Genomic DNA, 20189 nt, shown 5'->3' with positions numbered 1-20189 from the left:
GAAAAACTTATTGAGAGAAAACATATTTAGCAATTAAATTATTGTCATTTTAATCGAGCAAATTGATTAGTTCAATATTCGATGCAATCAATATAATATATGTCGACAAAACTCTTTGATGTTTTTATAACAAATATGACATGATACTCTGCTATTATCTCTAAAGCTTTTAGTTTGAGAAATTGTAATAAAATATCTTTCATAAATATTTTCTATCTGTGTCATATAAATGAAATACATATTTCATTTTATGATTATCTATCATATTAATTATATTTTATTGTTTCTACTACTAAAATAAAGCTTAGAAAAATTGGTTAAAAAAAGTTAAATATACATGTATTTAAACTGAAAAGTATTTTAAAAAAATGAACTTGGAAAGCTGAAATTTTTTTCTAGAATAATGGAAATGTCTAAATAATAATTAACATACCTACGATCAATCATCTTGTTGATTCGACCCTGAAAGGAATGCAGATAACTGCAAATTTCCGGTAGGTCTTATAGTATTAAATGACTGATATAGAAATCTGCTAACGGGCGTGTCTAGCTGGGTTCATTCGTGATACAGATCCTCTTTGCAGCATCGAAGGGTTAATTAAATCTGTGAAAATAGCATTAAGAATATTACTTTTTATTTCAGTTGAATGCTTTTATTTTTACTAAATTTTTTACCTTCTGGTTGTTTTATTTAGCAATTACTTCTTTTCTCTTAGTTCGAAAATCATGATTCACCTTGGCCCTTGTCTCCGGGAGCCAAAAGTCAATCAATTCGATCAACTTACGACCGCCACATTCTCCAAGCCAATTTTCCATGAGGAAAATTATTTCACAAGTTACCCAGACATCAATTTCCGCATGGTCGTCTCGTAATTTTTGTCACGTTAATTTAATCAGAAGTAGTAATTTTATGCTTGATAAACGTAGTTTTGTGCTGTTTTCTTAAAAAAAAAAAGAAAACAAACATAAATGATAGCAGCTTCTAAATCCACATCAAGTGCTTACTAAAGTATCAAAACAATGTACACCAGTGTTTTTGCAAGACTGTTAACATAAATAAGCATACAATATTATAAGAAAAAGTAAGATAAACAGCATCATTCCTTAAATTGTAGTCAATAAATAGCCCATAATATATGTTCTTAGCAAAAGATAAGAAATCTTGGATTCGTAGAACAAATAACCTCATAAATGCGCATTAATTTTTGATTATCGAGGTTACCTAATTATTAATTCGCACACTTGTTCTTCTATACATATTTGAATACAATTGTATTTGTTTGTTCATAATAAAAATAATTTCACTTATTTTTTTCACATAGAATTAAATTACGTCTTATTTTTCATAAGACTACTATTTGTTTTATCAGGGTTAGAAAATTTTTAATTTATTAATGTAAATTTTTTCATTACATTAAATAATACGTAATTGAACTCACCAGGTTTGAAATTTTTGATCATCTTTAAAGCCTGATAATTATTATAAATTTTCTCAATCTAGTCTCCGAAAAACCTTCCAGTTCGCAACGCCATGAAATCCAGGACATTTTCTGAAGTGCTCATCTCCGAATGATTGCAAAGTCGATTTATTCTGATTACATGACGCCTCCGCAATAATTGAAGGTGGCACTGTGATATTATTTTGGCGCGTGCAACGCACATAACGCCGCGATCACGTGCTCGATCAATCGACTGTTACAATCGAATAAAACTTTCGGTAGACAATGGTGATGCGCGCGCACAGCATTTTCTAACGGCCATAAGTTTTTTTCTCGCCGACAAGAGAATTGAGACTGCCGGTTCCGCGAGACTCTAAATGGAGTTTTTTATGTTAATATGTCTCAATCAGGTATAATTATACTATAAAAATGATCCTCTCGATGTACATGATAGAATGAATAGAAAAAATATAATGAACAACATTAATTATTTGAAATTTTCAACAAATCAATCCATAGCGTCCTTTTCTACAGACGCCGTACATTCGTTGAATGCAACAATAGGCAATAAAAAATTATTTTCAATTAAATAAGATGTCTTTTGAATAGTAATAGCTATTCATACTTGTTGCAATGCAATAAAATTATGAAATGATTGTTTTTCATTTCGCAAAATATTCACTATGGATTATTCATTAATAAATTCATAACAAAATGACGCCATTTACTGAAAAAAATATTTCAATAAGCGATTGTGCTATGAAAACAATCACAATAAAAAATTTCGGCGTGATTGTTGTTTTTCATTTACGAACAATTGCATTCAACTAATTTATAATACTTTTTTATATTTACTGACATTTATTGGAGTTTCCTATAGAAAAGTATTCAAAAAATGTCCATTTTATTAATTATAAAGTAATTTATTTCCCTTTAGGGAGCATGTTGACAAGTAAGTGTTAATCATTCATAATTTAATGATAAATAATAGTCACGCAAACCATTAATCTCTATTATATTGTGCTTATTTATCAATCAATTTAATATTTTGATGCAGTTAAAAATTCACTTTTGGAGTAAAAAAAATTTTTTACACAATATTATCATACTCAGTTGTCCAACATTATCAGTATTTAAGAAAATTACATTTAACAATTTGCATAAATTCTTAAATATAATGATTGATTACAGGTTTTGTGGGTAAGTGATGTGTAAGTGCCAATTATATCAAGACTTGGAATATAGCAGGAGAATGAACAGCGGCAAAGTGTAGGAGTAAAATAGAACAAAGCATCCAACGGTGAGCTTGAAACAATTTAGTTACTTCTTTTCTTTAATTATACTTATTTATTGTCCTCTTTTATCTTTTGTAAAGTAGACCGAAATCATTTTTATAATACTTAAGTTCAATTTGAGGACATTATCAATTAAAAACTCAAAATCATAAGCGTTACTCCAATAATATGATACGAGTGTAAATACGTTGAAGTTATTATATAGCTCCACACACGCAACCGGAAATTCGCGTGAACAACACACAATAAACATGAAAGCCGACTTAGTAAACGCATACGTACATATTCGAAATTGTCATGTACTCTTTTACTGTTCCTATGAACAGGAAGCTCGTTGGTCCATCATTTATCAGTGCTCATAGACCGTTGAAATTGTCATGCAACAATAATTATTTAATAAATCATAGCTTCTAGTACATTTTTTCATATGTATCTCAAGTAGTTGATGATTTGTAATAAAAGTCGTATACTTCATGAAAGTGGAATGCATTCATGCGTTAAGAACATAAAAAGTAGTTGTACTATTTTTTTTAAGAAATATGACTAATATGTGAATAATTTATTGAAATGATCTATCTGGTTTCTAAAAAAAAACAATTAACTAGATCAATTTTAATTAATTATGAAATATATTTCATCCTGTGATTTAATGTTTAGATACATTGACCGCATTTGAAGCACAACAACGAACAACAATGCTGTAAAGCACAAAGGAATAATGAAAAGTAATCATTGAAAATTTATATACAAGCCGAACATTTATTAGCTCACCAAGAAATCTAATTATCTTCTGTTAAAAGACTGGGTGATTAATTTTTGATGATCATCAGCTACACCATCTAGAAAGCATCTTTTTTTATGATGTTTTTTATTATTTTTTTTTTTGTTTTTTCAAATTAATAGCTCAAGTAATTTTACATAACAATTTATTGCAAATTAAAAGATATATTCTCCATAAAGATTTAATGAAAGACATAAAATTTGAAATAAAATGAAAATCATAAAAATCCAACGAGTGATGGAGCGAAATACTGAAGAGCTGATGCTGTTACCCAGCATCTAATAGAATTTAGGCAGTATATTTAATGGAATAATTGATAATTTATAATTCGTAGTAGATATTTACACTACATTTTGAATCAGCTTTATACTTATTACCATAACCGGTTACCATTCATCTCGATCAATCGATTACACTCAGTTATTCAGTTATCCAGGCCGAGTATTCAATACTGTTGATGTAGGCATGTGCAATAGACGGGAAATACCACAAAAGCACAACACCACAACGTAAAATTACATTACAGCAGTCCTCTGACTATGTGAGAGTTAATAATGATGTCGCAAATCATATATACATTCGTCATCATATAAACTAATTCTTGTAATTCATTACATGTTAATTGAAGAGTTAAACAAATGAATACTTGCTTGTTTCTCAGGCTTAATATAATATTATATTAATGCATTTGTCTGTTTATCGAAAGTATATTATGCCAGTCGTTTAATGTCAAATGTCAAGCACAACGTGAGTAGTGTCAGATCAAACAAAAGGGTCTTGGTTACAGTGGCAACTGTGCAACCGACACTCGAGGCCAACTAGGTTTGTAGGGTCACATTCTCATTTTCTTTGTAAGTGATAGGTCTAAAGAATGCCAAATAAGTCTATATGGTCTGTGAATGTAACATGCGACTCCAATTTTCTGCAATTTACTTGAGGTTCTGCGGCTTTACCATGCAAAACATTTCTTGGCAAAAGATTGACAATAGGTTTACAAAAAGTTAACATAATTATGATACTATCAAAAAAAACAACAATCAGAAAAATGAACATCACGTTTGTCTCACGCTACTATAAGTGGATTGTGCTCATAAATTATTCATGAATTCAATAGATATATTAACTATATGAATATTAAATAATTAATTTCCTCTGATAATAGCGATGAAATTTATTTGATATTAAAAAAATTTGCAAATTCATATTCAATATTTATGTCAATAAAAGCTGATCATTACACAATTCAACTAAAATTGAATATATGTATATTATTTATAAATCTAGAGAATTTTTGAGAAATGATAACATCAATATTACATTTAAATCTGAGCACAGCAACTGTTTATTACATTCGAGACTTATAATAATATTTTAAGTCTCAGATTAGTTGGGAGGCGTGACACCAGAACAAGTTTTTAGGCCCAGTAGATGTCATAAATGAAATCATGGTTGTTTTTATCCAGTAAAATTAAAATCTGACAGATGACTTGCATTTTAAGCAGACATAAGGATCCGAATCTTAATTCATTGTGTAGAAATTACTTTTACTCTTGAACAAATTCGTTAACACATGCTGTACTGAAGGTAGCCAGAACAAATAGACTAGCGGGAAATGATTAGAAAAGTTATTTAAAAAGTGATTAAAAGAAAAAAATAATGAATGGTTAAAATATACTGTAGGTCAATGCTATTGAAGAAATATAATAATTTGAAATTTAGACAAAAAAATTATACATTTATCAACTTCAATATATTTATTAAAAATTTTTTTAAACAAATAAATTATCTTTTTATGAACAGTTCTTTCTCTCTATATATCATAAATTTTTCTAATCTTCGACCATTTTTTCGAGCAGTGAAAGGAGTATTTGACAGCGTTCTTTGACCTAAAATAAAATTTATACAGTTACTCTAATGCTTTATGATGGACATTTAAAATATAAGAAAAGAATGTATTCGATAAAGATCACTAGTGAATTTCAATTTTAAATTCAACTGTCATTGATTAGTTATCGCTTTATCCGACTTTAGTAGCTCATTTGATAAGTAACGATTGTTAAGTACTACAAGAATATGATGAGTATATCTTACATGTTTATCAACAGAAAATATCTGTTGAAATCAACTTTTCATTTCAATTTACATAAAGTTTGATTTAATTATAATAAAACAAACAATTTATAATAATCAATCGAGTGATCGTTATTGAATTCTTTTTCTCTTAGAATTGAGTAATCAATAAAGCTTGAAAAATCTTACCTGTTGCACTGTACGATTGCCAAGCGTTTCACTAACTTTAACGAAAGTACGTTCTGAATAATCTTCCTGAATATTTTGAAGCAATAATGCATCTTCTTGCCTTGTCCAGGGTTTATTATTAACTACAACTTCTGACTTTATTGAAGTTTCTGCAGTAGATTTAAAATTTATATCATCGACTTCAATACCAATACAACCTTCAACATTACCATTATCAATTGGGTTATTAAATTCTTCAGTATTATCACTATTCTTGAATGTGCATTCTTCTTGATCATTTGAGATCATAGCTGTTTCACTAAATTTATTATTCAAATCTACTGTAGATTTAGATTCGGTTTTTGCTTCTCTTCTTTCAGCTCGTTTTTCACGTTTACTTTTCAAAGGTGACGTAACTTCAGTATGAGAATGCACAGAAGATATAGAGTTGCTGTTAATTTCTGACGATTTCGAGTACCTTCTTTGATCCATGACTTTAGGAGGAGACTTCACTCCTCTTTTAGTTTTTAATGTACCCCTGTCACCATCATCATTATCTTTAACTGGAGAACTCTTTAGTGGACATTGTTTTTGTGCAACTTCTTCTGTATTCAAGTCATTTTTTGAAGATTTTCGTCTTCTACCTGTTGGAGGAGCTGGTACAAATTTTTCAGTTGTTTTCAGAGAAACTCTGGCGATATTTTCGAATTTCTCGTCATCATCACCTGGAAACGTGACTTTAGCTGGTCTTAAACCTTCAGATGTTTGAAGATACACCCGTCCATTTAAAAATCTCACTCCACAAGAAATGCAGTGCTCACTGACAGTTTTTGATTGAGAATCATTTGTCTCGTGACAGTCACATTTACAATTATCACCTCCATAAGGGTCATCTTGAGTTGTTGGCGTAGGTAGTTCAATGTTTTCGTATAATTCAGGAGCATCTTCAGAAAATGTTCGATGTTTGTCATGAGGAAGTACAGGACATGTTAAATTTTCGAATAAACTTGCGGCAAATAAACTTTCGGGTGGCTTTCCACTTGGAATTATTTGTTGGAACATATCCATAATCAATGGATGTCCTTTCAAAACTGGATCCATTGTTGCATGAACTGTTTCCAAAGTTACATTTGGTTCTGTAGCTAGTTGAGTGATTGCTTGCATTACTCGTGCCATTCTTGAAGGTTGTTTGGCAAAATAAACCTGAGCAGCATTAATAAAGTCAAGCATTTTTTGAAGCATTGTATGTTCCACTAATTTATCAATCATTGCAGCTTGGTGAGGCTTGAGAAAAAGTAAAAAATCAGTGTACATTTCTGGATGATCTTTAAGTACTTCACAAACATCTTTGTAGAGGTTTATTGCTAATCGGTCATGAGCTTCTCGAACTATCGACATCTTTTCGTTTTGATTATTAGTCTTGTTATCACTTTCAGTCTCACTCTTCTCAAGCTTCTCGCTATACTCTAAATATAATTTAATAACTGATCGTAACAATTCCGGATTACTTGATTCTAAAGTCATGTGTAGCTTCTGCATAAAAGAGGCTGCAAATTCTGCAATGAAAAAAATTATTAAATAAATTTTTATTTTTATTAACACTACATATTACAAAGTTAATAAATGAGTTTATTCTTTTTTTTTTATGAAAGGAACTTTTATGAGTATCTTTATTGCTTGAGCGTTTCTATTAAAGATTTTATTAAATAATTTCCTTTTTTTTTCATTTATTTCATATAAAAAAGTTCGAAACGTAATTGCAATTTTTAATATAATAATAAAAAGTAAGAATATAAAGATTCAATATTTACTTGTTGCTCGTTCTTCTTGTCCTAATTCTTTTTCAGCTTCCAGCATTCTTTTTATATTTTCCGATTCTCTAACTTGTTTGGCCTTTTTCCTGTTTACAGTATCTTTTTTTATTGTTGTGCTGGCCAACATTAACTCAGCAATTTCATCTTCATTATCCTATTGTACAAAAAAATTTATGTTGATTATCACTATTCAATAAATAAACAACTGATCAGTGAATAAATTACATACCCCTTTGGTAGATCCAGCAGGTTCTTCAGGAGTTGAAAGTGATTCATTTTTTGTATTCGATTTAAATAATGCTTCAGTAGTTTGTGAATTTTTAGATCCAGATATTTGACTCTTTAATTTCATATTTTGTACACTTCTAGTTTTTGCCAAGCGTGGTGTAGTCTTTCTCATTTGCTGTGATGTTTCATCAGAGGTACTTTCTTTATTTTCTACATTCTCAGTTATTGCACTTAACCTTCCACTTTTCTTCCCCGTCTCACGCAAGCTCATACTGGGCATCATATTAACGGTGTGTGTTAGTAAATCTTCATCTACTAGAAAATCTGTTTTTGAATTAGATAGATCAGAAACTAAAGACTCCAATGAATCATATTTTTTATTTTTTTCCTGAAAATAAAATTCCACATAAGATTAATTATTAAATCAATTCAACTACATATTTAGATAAGTAAAAAACCTACTTTTTCAATGTGCTTTTGATAAACCATTGGTAATGACGAAATAGGATGATCCTTAGGGGCTTTCATTTCATAATCATCAGCTATACAATGAATTCTTGAAGATACTTGTCGCGTTTCAAAAAACTTCTATAAACAAATCAGTACGATAAATTTTGTACATGTTAGTAAACATTTTTTGAAGACATACCTTTATAGGATTATCTGTTTTCAATCGACAACAAGCTGTTATATATGACCTAAGAGCTTCAGGTGATCTGTTAGGCATTAAATATTGGTGAATTAATCCAGTGGCTCGTTGTAAAACCAATGTCATTCCTTTAAATTTGGTGTGTTGTGCTTCAACAAATGGAATAAATTCAGAAAGACCAAGCAACAGCAATCTATAATTTTTAATTATTAAAATGATGAAGAATATATTTTTGAAATATCTAGATTTTGTTTTATAAATATTACCGTTTCTCTGATGGTAAATATGGAGTTCTCTTAGTGTTTACGATTTCGGTTCTAAACGTAGTAATTGGTAACAATTCCGGGTACATTAGTGCTTCACTTTCCAAAAATAATTTGCGTATTGATGGATCTAGTTCCCCATAATATTTTAATCGATTTTTGAACATTTTTTCGCCTAATTTTATTTCTTGTTGTAAATTATCTAAAAAGCGTGCATGAAACTTTTCATCTTCGAATTTAGCTTCCCAATTGCTAATTAATGTCAGAGCTGCATCAAGATTCTTTACATTGAAAGCTGAATGTTCACCATCTTGAAGAATTCTATTATTAAACATATAATTATTAATTAATGAAATATTAGTATTTAACATTTTAGGTGAATAATTTTGAATGATCTATAGGTATTTCATACCTTATACTTTCTAAATTTTCTTTGCATATAATTGATTGAGAATGAAATTCTGGATGCATATAGCTCATAACATAATGTTGGGTCATTAATTGGACGTGTTGTTCAAATTGAACAGCTAAAAGTGAACGTAACTTTGAATCTACGAGCTCTGGTAGTTCTGGTTCTGCTAAAGCTGGTATAAGATCTATCATAGAATTATTCTGAAACGAAGAGTTTATCAATTATTTTGTTATGAATTTTCTTTAATCACTAAATATTCTTTTCAATTCACTTACTACTGGATTGCTTGTTGTAGAATTCATACTATTATCTGCTGATTTTTTTTTCTTCGGCTGTTCAATCTGTCCTTTAGAAAACATATCTTCAAATTCAAATAGCTCTGCGACTAAGTCGTTCAATTCTTTTCGTGTCACTTTAACTCCATTATCTACTCGAAGCTCTTCTTTGTCCACTAAAATTATTAACAATGGTATTTATGATATGCCAACAAATTTAGAAATCATAATACTGATTTAATATCTCTACTAACATAATTCTGATTCGCGGTCTTCTAATATATTATATTCCGGATCAGCTTCTGGATCGTCATCAACATTTGGCTCATGAGGAAGAGGTTTTGTAAATTCTTTTAAAAATTTATCCCATTCCTCATCAATATCGCCATCCCAATCATACATATCAGTTGTGATGTCTGGAGGTATAAAAGATTGTTCTATTTGTTCTATAGAAGTTTCATTTAGACTTAGTTTTGAACGTGTTCTGTGTCCAATGCTTTCTTCTTCAGTAGGCACATGAGGAACACTATAAAAAAGAATTAATATCAATTCTTTGACTTAAAAATATTCACTTAATATCTGTAAATAGAGGCTTAGTAAATTTTATGAAACTTTTATAACTTACTTCGGAATTTTAAATACTCCTTCAACATCATAATTAATATCAGCAGCAGTTAAAGTTTGCTGTTCTACTGGACCAGTCCCAGAAGCCACTACTGGCGTTGGTGGTTGAGAATCTAAATCACTTGTCAAATTACCATCGCCTTCATCTTCACTTTGAGGATCTGGTTCTTCAGGTTTATACTCTTCATCTGAAGAGTCTTCACTTAATTCATCTGCGATTAAAGCTTGGACTTCTGAAGATGGTAACTTTTTTACTGGAGTCATAGGCCAAGGAATGTTCGGTTGAGTTTTTGCTAGTTCCCTGATTAATAAAATTATTATTAAATAATAATGACAAAATAAGCAAATACTTATTTTACTAATTAGCTATCTTCTCTACATACTTTGCTTTTGCTCTGGTCAACTTAGGCTCAAAAACAACATTGTCTTCAGTATTATGAAGTCTATTTTGAACCATGGCAAGAACATGTTCATTAGTAATAACGTGTTTAAGAATATTTTTAACATTTGTAGCTGTCAAGTTAGTTTTAGCTGCCTTAGCATCTAGCTGTCTTTCGAGTTCTTGTTCCATTTCATTTAGTACTGATATTTCATATTCTTCTGCTCTTCTTCGTTTTTTGGGCTGTTCAATATCATCCATCTCAGCTACATCTATTCGGAGATCAGCATTTTCTGAATCCGTAGAATTATCACTGTCAACTTCATTTTCATCAAAGTTGAAGGAGAATAATAGATTATATTTCTTTGGCGAATTTTCTGTACTAGACATTGAATTTGATGAAGATGCCTGTGCAGCTTTATATGAATTGAACGAAATCATTTTTATTAACTTATTTATAATTTATTCTGACAGAAAGTTTTGTTACATCTCATCCCACAATGTTACAGTTTTTTGGCGGGATTTCCTTATTTGGATACAATTCACACTGTCGAGGTTAGACTTTGGATTTTTGAATGTAATCCATGCAAACACTTCTTCACTGATAAAAACTAATCAATTGTCTGATTAATCACAAATGTCTCAATTTACTCATGTGTAAGATCTTTTTTTCAATTCATAAAAATATTTACAAACTATCAAAATATTTTTTTTGTTGTTATCCAATAACTTGCAAACAATAAATGAACTTACTAGAAACAATTGTTAGTGTGGTAAAAAGCCAGTTGGTGTCGCTCCATGTAATGCCGATCAGCTGATTTATACACACTGTAGAATGGCCTGTGATTGGCTATCCAAAAGCCAATAAGAGATTAAGAAAATTCAAATGATGAATTTTTAAAAGACGAAAAGGTCAGACTAAATAGAAGTGAATAATAATGATTTCAAAATAATTTCTTTTTATGATTACAAATGATATGCATTTTATCTTATCAAAAAATTCTAACATTAGTTCAGATAAATTCGAAATGAAAACATTTTTTTATTTTTAAATAAAAATAGAATTAAAATAAAGAATAGAAAAAAAAATAGATAATTTTCAAGGAAACATTTTATTTTATTACATTAAATGAATATATTTTTACAATATACTAAATTTTACTCTAACATTTTTTGTAGGAAGATAAGAAACTTTGATTATTTCTTCAAATATTTTTTGTACACGTGCATTTTCACCATCGGTTCTAATCACATCTCCAAAAAGTCTAAATGAATAAGGAATAGTTCTTAATACGGTATTTACTACACCAACAAGAACGTAGTCAAGATTGGGAGGTAAAATTGAGTTACAAACTAAAGGACTTCCGATATATTTCTGTTGATCAAACATATTATTTAGAATAAATATAGAAATTATTCTATGTTGGTAAATTTTTACTTACCTCTACTTCAAATGATTTGATTTCAGAGTCATATATTTCAGTTCCTTCAAAGCTTTGCAAAGGTATCATTGGCTCAATACTTGTTCGGTTATTCATTGTTACACAAAGTAGAGAAAAAAATCTGGCTGGAAATAATTTTTTTCATTAATTATAACTCACTCGAGTATATTCGAATCATCAAAGTTTATTCTTACCAAAACGTGCATCAGAATTCCTATTTTTTACAGTTTTCAAAGATACTATTGCACAATTTCCAGAATAAATATCATTTTCAGATTTAGTTAATTGAATAATGTTTACATCTTCTGTCAGTTGGAATGAATTTATAAGAATTAGGATAGCTAAATTTTTTTTGTAGTCATTTTGATGCTCCTCAATAATATTATATTCACTAACTTGTCGAACCTTTGAACAATTGTAATTAGTTTCAAAAGCTTCCTCTCCTAGGAAAAAACAATCTGCATGAACTCTGATACTTTCAATATTTTTTGGCCTACAACAAAATTTATTGATTGAAAAATATTCTTAACATTCAAAATTTAAAAAAACATTTTCAACGATTCAATACTTACTCAGGTTCTAAAATTGCTCGTGTCAGAACTGCTTTTTTGTGGATGAGAGTGCCATAACCAACCACTAAAACAATTTGAAACATATTCAATACAATATGATTGTTAATAACTTCATATGTATGATTTCAAATAATGGAAAGTTCGTCCCAGACCCATTTTTTAATTTTATACTTACAAGATGATTCATTCGTAATTGCAACCATCCAAGGAAATTTGGTAATTGTGCTTTTATTGAGATCGAAAAATACAGTTGGAATTAAGCATGTACATATATTTAAACATATTAATAAATTTATAAATATTGAAATCATCACTATAAACAATAACTATCGAATTATTTTTGGAAAAACTTCTTGTAGACTAGGAATCCTAAAGTTCTACTGAACCATAAAATTTATAACATACAACTATCATAATAAACAGAATTGATAACTAGGCTTTAGTAACGTTTTTTATGAACTCCATTTATCTTCAAATTTAACGATAAGTATTTATATTGTCAGTAGTATTTTTTTGAAAGTTATTTCCTTCTTTTTTAATTTTTTTAAAATTGTCATTATAATTACTAATATAATGTAAACAATTTCTGAAGAAATTTAAAAAGAAACAATCCATTAATTCTTCGATTTTTCCACTTAATTCTCAAGATTAAATAATTAAAATATGTTTGTTCAATTTTATTTTTATACAACTTCATATTAAAAAACTGTAAAATTATAAAATTATGGGAAACATGGAGTTGCATAATTATAAAGTAGACTGTAGAAGAAACCAAGAGATTGATTTACTGTTTTAGTCTTTCTCATAGTACCGCTTATGATCTTTGTTATAATTTTTCTTCATATAAGACGAAAATTTTTTTTAAAAATAATGATGACTCATTAATTTTACTTTCAAATTGTTCATAAAAACTTATCTATTTTTATCAATAAGATAAGAATAGTTGTGATTTTTTATTAACTAATCCGTTAACCCACTGACTCACGCAATTATAACTAATTATCAATTAACCACTTTTCCATTCACTTATGACATATTATTCATAACTGAAGTGCAGATTAAAATTACTATATCTCATTATTCATTATCATAAATTCCCGAGAAATTAATGAGCTATTCTGTTCTTAATTCATTGAATAACAATCATCAATAGTTAATACAGAATGTCATAAATATTTTTTATAGATTTAGAACTGAAAAAAAGTCGATTAATTTTACTTGAATGACATGGCATTTCACAATTATTGCCATTTACAGAAGTTGATCAAAATTTTTTCCACTCTTTTTATAGTTTATAGTAAATCATCTGCCTATCCATAATTACTAATACAATACAACTTATAAATCTACGTATCGTTATATTTCTTACGTCACACGTATTCGAAGAATAACCATAGCTTTTATTTACTTTGAACAATCAACTCTGTTTAGGAAGTATTTTTTAATTCCAAGTATACATATTTGATATTATAATATAAAAAACTTTATTCCTTCTATTATATATGCACTTTTTTATTATCTGAAAAGTCATGTTCTTTACCCAGAAAATTTATATAAATTATTATACAAACAATGATAGGTATTGTTTGCATTCTAAGATAAGTTAATTTCAATTATAGACACCTTATTTTTTATTAATATTTAAACTAAAAGCGGAAATTTAATTAACCTGTAATGTATGAGTGATTATTTTAGGATTTGAGTATTGTAGCTGTTCAATTGAACGATTAATCCAAAATATGAATAGTCATAATTAATTTTAAAAATGTGTTCAGAATGGCTGTTAAAAATTTTAAAAAGCATTTATCAAAAATTTATGACATACCTTTAGACTGACTCAAATGAGATTAGGTAATATTCAATAATTAGTTAATCAACATAAATCTATCATGTTCTTCCGGAATCATCAATAATTTGAAAACATTTATGATTTCCTCAACATATCAATTTATCATATATCAGTCAGCCTTTTAAATATAAACAAAGAAATTTTCTATAAACTTAATAGTTCTTTCAATTTTATGGTGCTAATTAATTCATAGCATTTGTATTTAAAACATTTAAATTAACTCAATCCTCTCAATCCGAAATACATCGTCAAAATGAAAATTTCAACGTTGATCGTGGTATTTTTACTAGTTGAAACTAGTCTAATAATCAATAGTGATGCATATATATTACGGATACCAACTTTTAGCCATTTAGTTTTCATTCGAAATGGCAAATGTGTGGTTGTAAAAAAACCTTACTCTTGTAAAAGTGTCTCTCAAGATTTGAAAAGTAAGTAGGAAATTTTTTCTAATTTATGTATTCAATTCATAAATGTCAATTGATCGCTCATAAATGTTGATCAACAACCCGAATTAAAGATCCACCATTACTATCATCCAATTTTTTTTTCGATAAAAAATTAACTATGTATTTTTTTTATAGAATGCTGTTATAACGAATTTTGAGACAAATCACTAAGATGATCGTTCAGACTGATTGCAGAAATCCATCCCTAAAACGCAAATTTGATAGAAACTTAAAGACTACTATTTAATTTAAAAACATGTAAATAATTTATTCGCAATTATAAGATGTAGAAAAAATATCTTTTATTAATTAAATAGTTCGTAAAATATACTCATTGTTGTAATCAAATATTAAAAATTTGTTACATTTATGATTGATTAAATTTGATTATTGTTATAATAATAATTTAATATCATACGTTTGTATTAGTTTCTATTGAATTCCTTGACCTTTTTCATAGGAATATTTTACAGAAGTACTGACTGAAGTACAGTTCGTCAAATTTATAATAACTTGATACAAATAAGGTACAACATATTATGGCATTATTTGCAACAATATACAATTTGATTGAATGACTTATAAGCTAATTACATCACAATATTACATTTAATGGAATAACATAAACCTTGATTTTTACTGATATTAATGGTAACTATCACTGCTTAAGAATCATTGTATTTTACAATTAAGTGAATATTGTTAATCAATGGTATGACTTGAATAATAAATTATACTTAATCTGATAAATCACAGAATTAATATTGTTACATTCAGGTTCCTATTTAGTTTCAAACTATAGTACTTTATGGTAGTTTCTGTTGAACTGTGTCTTCAATTTTTGCATGACCATGTTATAAAAATATCCTGATGGATCTCCATGTAGTATCAAACTACAGAGAACCCTAACACTTCTTCTAGAGAATAATCAAATATCCTTAAATCTAATCGATACATTTCCGCCAATTTCCTTAACTGCTTGACAGACAATGTTGAGTAGTAATGTTCTAACTTAGCTGTTGTTGGTTCATTTGTCGATGATCTCATAGGAAATCTATTAAATTAAATTACAAACAATTTATTACTTAGTTCTTTTTTATCAGTGATTCATAATCCAATTAAAACGAATTATACACTCAGGATTATCAATGTAATTTTAGAGCTTTGTCATCTTTTTAAAAATTGAAAAAAAAATGGATAAACTTGTGAATCATTAGAATGAAAATATTACCAGTTTCAAAGTAAGTTTTTTAATTAAATTCTTTTTATCATGTATAAAAATGCCAAATTACTCTGTATGAAATTCAAGACTTATGAAATAAGTTATAATTATTTCCGTATTTTTTCAATAATGCAGGAAAAAATTATGATTTGAAATTTGCTCAATCTTTCTTTAACTTTCGTAACGGAAGTGTTATGTGAATGCAATGTGTTACATACTAGAATGAAATAATTGAGTAAATAAATTCCAATCACGAATGAACTATCAGTTCTGCAAGTTTATCTACCATAAAAAAATTCAAATATATAATTTAAAGTTATTCTGTTCAATGTAAATATCAATATCGAATGCCATTTTGTTCATTCAATATAAATGATCCCTAAATCACCATCATTAAACAATTTTTTATACAAAATGTTGCAAAAAATTTAAGAAGTTAAACTGATCAATTAAAATAATTTCTGTGCAACTTTGCAAGATTTGTGTGATTAATGCTCAGATATCTAGGAAAATATTTCGACATGTAATTAACACTCGATTTGGTTAAATGTCATGTCTTTCATACTTACATGATTGATCCAGCACCAATTCTTTCTAATATTTCAGCTGCATCTTCAGCTAACGTTTCGTATTTACTTATAAAATTATAATTGACTTTGCAAGGAAGACACAGCTCATGAATAGGCTTCCAATGTTCATTGCTTGTACCTGTTGCATTCTTATCAGTGATAAAATCTACAAATTCACTGAACGTAACGTCATCGCCTTTACTTAGAGATTCTTGCGTGGCATTTTGCCTGTAATTCTGTTTAATAAACAAAAATGTTAATCTCGAATAATAATCTTAAATATTTTTCCAATTATAACAAATTATTTACCTGGACTATTTTTTTTCCAAAGCGACTCTGAAAATATTTCGAACCTTTCTCGTTTTTACTTTCAAGCTTATTTCTGTACGCTGAGAGTAATCTTTCTAATGGGTGCCTAACTACTATGAGTGTGTCATAGCTAGCTAATTTACGTTCAATCTCCAACATTGTAAAATTACTCAGTCTTTGAAAAGTACCAGCTGCATGTGTTATGTCTCCGGGAATCTCGAGAGGATTGTCCCCTAACCACTTGCCACTCGCAATCATTAACACACGCTTCCAGTTGGTACAAGCTACCTATATTCATGATTAAAAATACATTTAATCAGTAATTGCTTTGTAAATAATTTCTAATTTATTCAGCTACATGCAATATTTATGTTTCTTTAAATAACAATAGTTTATAAAAAATTTTTTGAAAGATTTCTGTTATTACATTGTTCAACAGTTTAGTAATTTTTTAACAAAATTAAATTTTTATCAGTGGTTTTTTATGATTTAATCCAATTATGTGGATTACCTGAACTTGTGACTTTTATCGGTCAAATAAAAATAATTACTTCATTAAATTTTTTTTAAAGAATATCTCTACGAGTTATTGCTAGATAAATTGCTCTCGAATCATTTCATTATCCTATGAATTAAAGAAAACGAGTTTTTAAGAGTATCTACTTGAAACTTTGTATAAGCATATGATTATGACTCAATTTTACATTACTCAACTAATGACTTTCGAGCAAAAAAAAACTCTTGAAAAAATTTCTCATTTACATGTATTCATGAAAACATTATTTCTGATATATGTCTGAAAAAAATGAATCTTTCTTTAGAATTAAAAATAGTTTTTTTTTACAAAAATTACATTAAATCAATTAAAGAATAATTACAATCAATAATTGTTGCAACTTTGTAATAACAAAAAATTCAATTTACCTTTGGCACATAGCAATATAACAATCCTAGTTTATCATTGACAAGAATATTCTTGAAGTCTTTCGGCATTAAAACACGTTCTTCAAGCTGTTCTCTCGTCATTATTTCCTCACAATGAAATTGTAGTCTTTCTTGGCGTTCTACTAACGCTAATCTTGCAAGTGCATTCGAGCCAATCCAAGAATACGGTAAATTAGGTTGGAGAGATTCACTCGACGAGTCAAGGTCGTTTGTTTGGGAGCGAGCAAAGGTGAAAATAAGACAACCAACTAGTGTTGCCTTCATCACTTGATAGTCGATCATGATCTGAACCGTAACTCATCTGTCACGCTCATAGATTTGCACGACTCCTCGAGCTATAAAAAACGTCATTCGACCTAGAATAATATATTTTTTTATTAATCAGCGGTTGAATCTACTAAATGATAAACAAATAATGATAAAATAAGTGGATTAGGTGATTCATAAAATAGAGTATTCTTTTTAAATTGCAAAACACTTGGTAGATAGTAAACTTTATGATTTTATAACTTTTTATGAGACATTTATCAAGAAAATTTGGCTACTCATTTTAGTGGTACAATTTATTCGATTCACAAGTAGTTTTTTTGTTTTAATTATATCCATTCATTAGAAGTTTTTTTTCTTCTAATCAATAATTGATTTTATTACTTAATTGATTAATAAAAATTTATGGTTGACTAGAAAATTTATTCACTCATTGAAACCAGTGTCGTTAGCTATTGTTTACTCATTAGAAACCAACTATAAAAATTTTGTCTTTGATAAAGTTCATAATATTGAAAAATAATTAATTAATTATATGATTAAAGATTTGATAAAAAAATAGAAATACAAATGTTGATATCAATTTGGTTTTTTTAGTTTCTTTATATTGAATTTGTTTCTTGGTATCTCTTTATTCAAAGGATTAGAATGTAAACAGTTAATCCGATATCTTAAAAAATCTGTGTAATCACTTGCTGAGAATCTTTCAGCTCGAAAGAGCCGATATTAAATTTAAAATAGATTAGAATTAAAATAAAAAATTGAATATTAATTTTAAATATTTTAAAAAATTATGGAATATTATTGACTTTCATCAACTTTAATTGATCTTTTCACAATTAACTATTCTTATTGATTTTCTTTGTGATAATTAATTCTCCTGGTCCGTCAAATTATTTGTATAAACACAATTTTATCAATTAAAACAAGAAATTAGAAAAAAAAAAAACAAAGTTTCTTTCGTTTAAAAATTATTTAACATATTTTTTACAGAAAAGAAGGAAATTAAATAAAAAATTAATTTATATTCAAGCAATTTTAAATCATCCTCTTTAATGATACTAAAAAAAAATTCAGCACAAAAACTTTTATACAACAGATGATGTAAATCATAAAATTTGAAACTTTCTACTAATTATTTATGACATAAATTTTTTCCCTCACAGAAAAATAATTCTTTCCATAACTCTTAACTTGTTTTGCTTCTTCAAGATATTTTTAACTTACAACTCTTCACAAAGTAACCCTAATGCAATACTTTGTATCATTGTGTCTCTTTATTGCTTATCCACGTTAAACTATAAATTCAACAAGTTATGAATTTCGAAGTGGTCGGATGAGCAAAGAGACTATGTAACTGTTAGTTTAACCGCATTAGTAATTTGAAAAACCGCAAAAATTTTATCCTAGTTAATTGCTTATTGATTTAAAAAACTATCAAAGATAATTTAAGAAAAAAACACTTATTTACATGCTAAATAATCGTAGAGTAATTAAATAGTTAACGACACATAATTTAATGTAAAAATGTAAATAAGCTGCATTAGTATTCAGATGAATTCTACAAAAAACTTTCGCAAAAAGTCTATTGAAATAATCTTGTACCAAGGAATACACTTTGTACCAAAAAGGAAGACATTTAATTCTAATAAAACTAAAAGAAACTAAATACTAAAAACTGTGAGATAATTTCTTAATTAAATGTAGTGTGTATAATGCATGATAATTAATACATGTGACGTATTGTTGGTCAGATGTTAAGAATCCGGGTTCATTTGGTTTCTGATAAAGTAGTTGATGATATCACGAATTTTTTTAATTATAATAAAATTCACTTCAAACATTTTTAGCACATGCTTGTTGCAATCCAATCACTGCTGACACAAAACGATACGTTCACTACGAGACCTTGTAGAGCACGACCGCAGAACTGAACAAGTTTATGCCAGACGTTGATTTACAAAAAGAGGCGCAGTCGAGCATGAACGAAGGTCCCTCGCGAAATACACTCGATTGCCACGCGATCTACTGCTGGAATTCACGATTATCTATTAAAATTATGACCGGAATGCAAAGGATTAGATGATGCCTGAAACATCAACATCTAATCGTATGTTTATAACGATTCATACTCAAACACCAAATATCTAATTCACACATTTTCAAAG

The 20189-nt window shown here is 28.2% G+C and overlaps 4 protein-coding genes across 4 annotated transcripts in view; all 4 read right to left on the bottom strand.

The window, feature by feature from the left end:
• ec (echinus) overlaps window positions 1-1678 on the bottom strand; it is a 47055-nt gene extending 45377 nt beyond the window's left edge. The window contains exons 1-3 of the mRNA XM_035088294.1: window positions 1440-1678; window positions 676-941; window positions 434-604 (exon numbers count right to left, since the gene is read on the bottom strand). The gene's annotated coding sequence lies outside the window, so the exon portion shown is untranslated. The remainder of the gene's footprint in view (window positions 1-433; window positions 605-675; window positions 942-1439) is intronic.
• A 3576-nt stretch (window positions 1679-5254) lies between these two features.
• Window positions 5255-11151, bottom strand: mute (muscle wasted). Its single transcript, XM_035088308.1, has 12 exons — window positions 10402-11151; window positions 10020-10319; window positions 9649-9920; window positions 9395-9570; window positions 9120-9319; window positions 8711-9028; window positions 8445-8637; window positions 8258-8383; window positions 7797-8183; window positions 7565-7721; window positions 5775-7309; window positions 5255-5401 (listed from the first exon to the last, which is right to left on the bottom strand). Exons 1-12 carry the CDS (start codon window positions 10836-10838, stop codon window positions 5345-5347), a joined length of 4158 nt encoding a protein of 1385 aa, XP_034944199.1. The 5' UTR covers window positions 10839-11151; the 3' UTR covers window positions 5255-5344.
• A 413-nt stretch (window positions 11152-11564) lies between these two features.
• LOC118069946 (uncharacterized) lies at window positions 11565-12786 on the bottom strand. Its single transcript, XM_035088323.1, has 5 exons — window positions 12587-12786; window positions 12412-12475; window positions 12034-12332; window positions 11840-11964; window positions 11565-11662 (listed from the first exon to the last, which is right to left on the bottom strand). The coding sequence occupies exons 1-5, from the start codon at window positions 12720-12722 to the stop codon at window positions 11642-11644; spliced, it is 645 nt and encodes a 214-aa protein (XP_034944214.1). The 5' UTR covers window positions 12723-12786; the 3' UTR covers window positions 11565-11641.
• A 2121-nt stretch (window positions 12787-14907) lies between these two features.
• LOC118069942 (carbohydrate sulfotransferase 11) lies at window positions 14908-20182 on the bottom strand. The gene is made up of 5 exons (XM_035088319.1): window positions 19755-20182; window positions 17734-18110; window positions 16810-17097; window positions 16501-16736; window positions 14908-15763 (listed from the first exon to the last, which is right to left on the bottom strand). Exons 2-5 carry the CDS (start codon window positions 18034-18036, stop codon window positions 15598-15600), a joined length of 993 nt encoding a protein of 330 aa, XP_034944210.1. The 5' UTR covers window positions 18037-18110; window positions 19755-20182; the 3' UTR covers window positions 14908-15597.
• Between the last annotated feature and the right edge of the window lie 7 nt (window positions 20183-20189).

Source organism: Chelonus insularis, unplaced genomic scaffold (assembly GCF_013357705.1).
Source record: "Chelonus insularis isolate UGA/USDA-ARS -01 unplaced genomic scaffold, ASM1335770v1 contig_493_pilon, whole genome shotgun sequence".
Lineage (NCBI taxonomy): Eukaryota > Metazoa > Arthropoda > Insecta > Hymenoptera > Braconidae > Chelonus > Chelonus insularis.
This window is presented reverse-complemented; position numbering and strand designations above follow the sequence as displayed.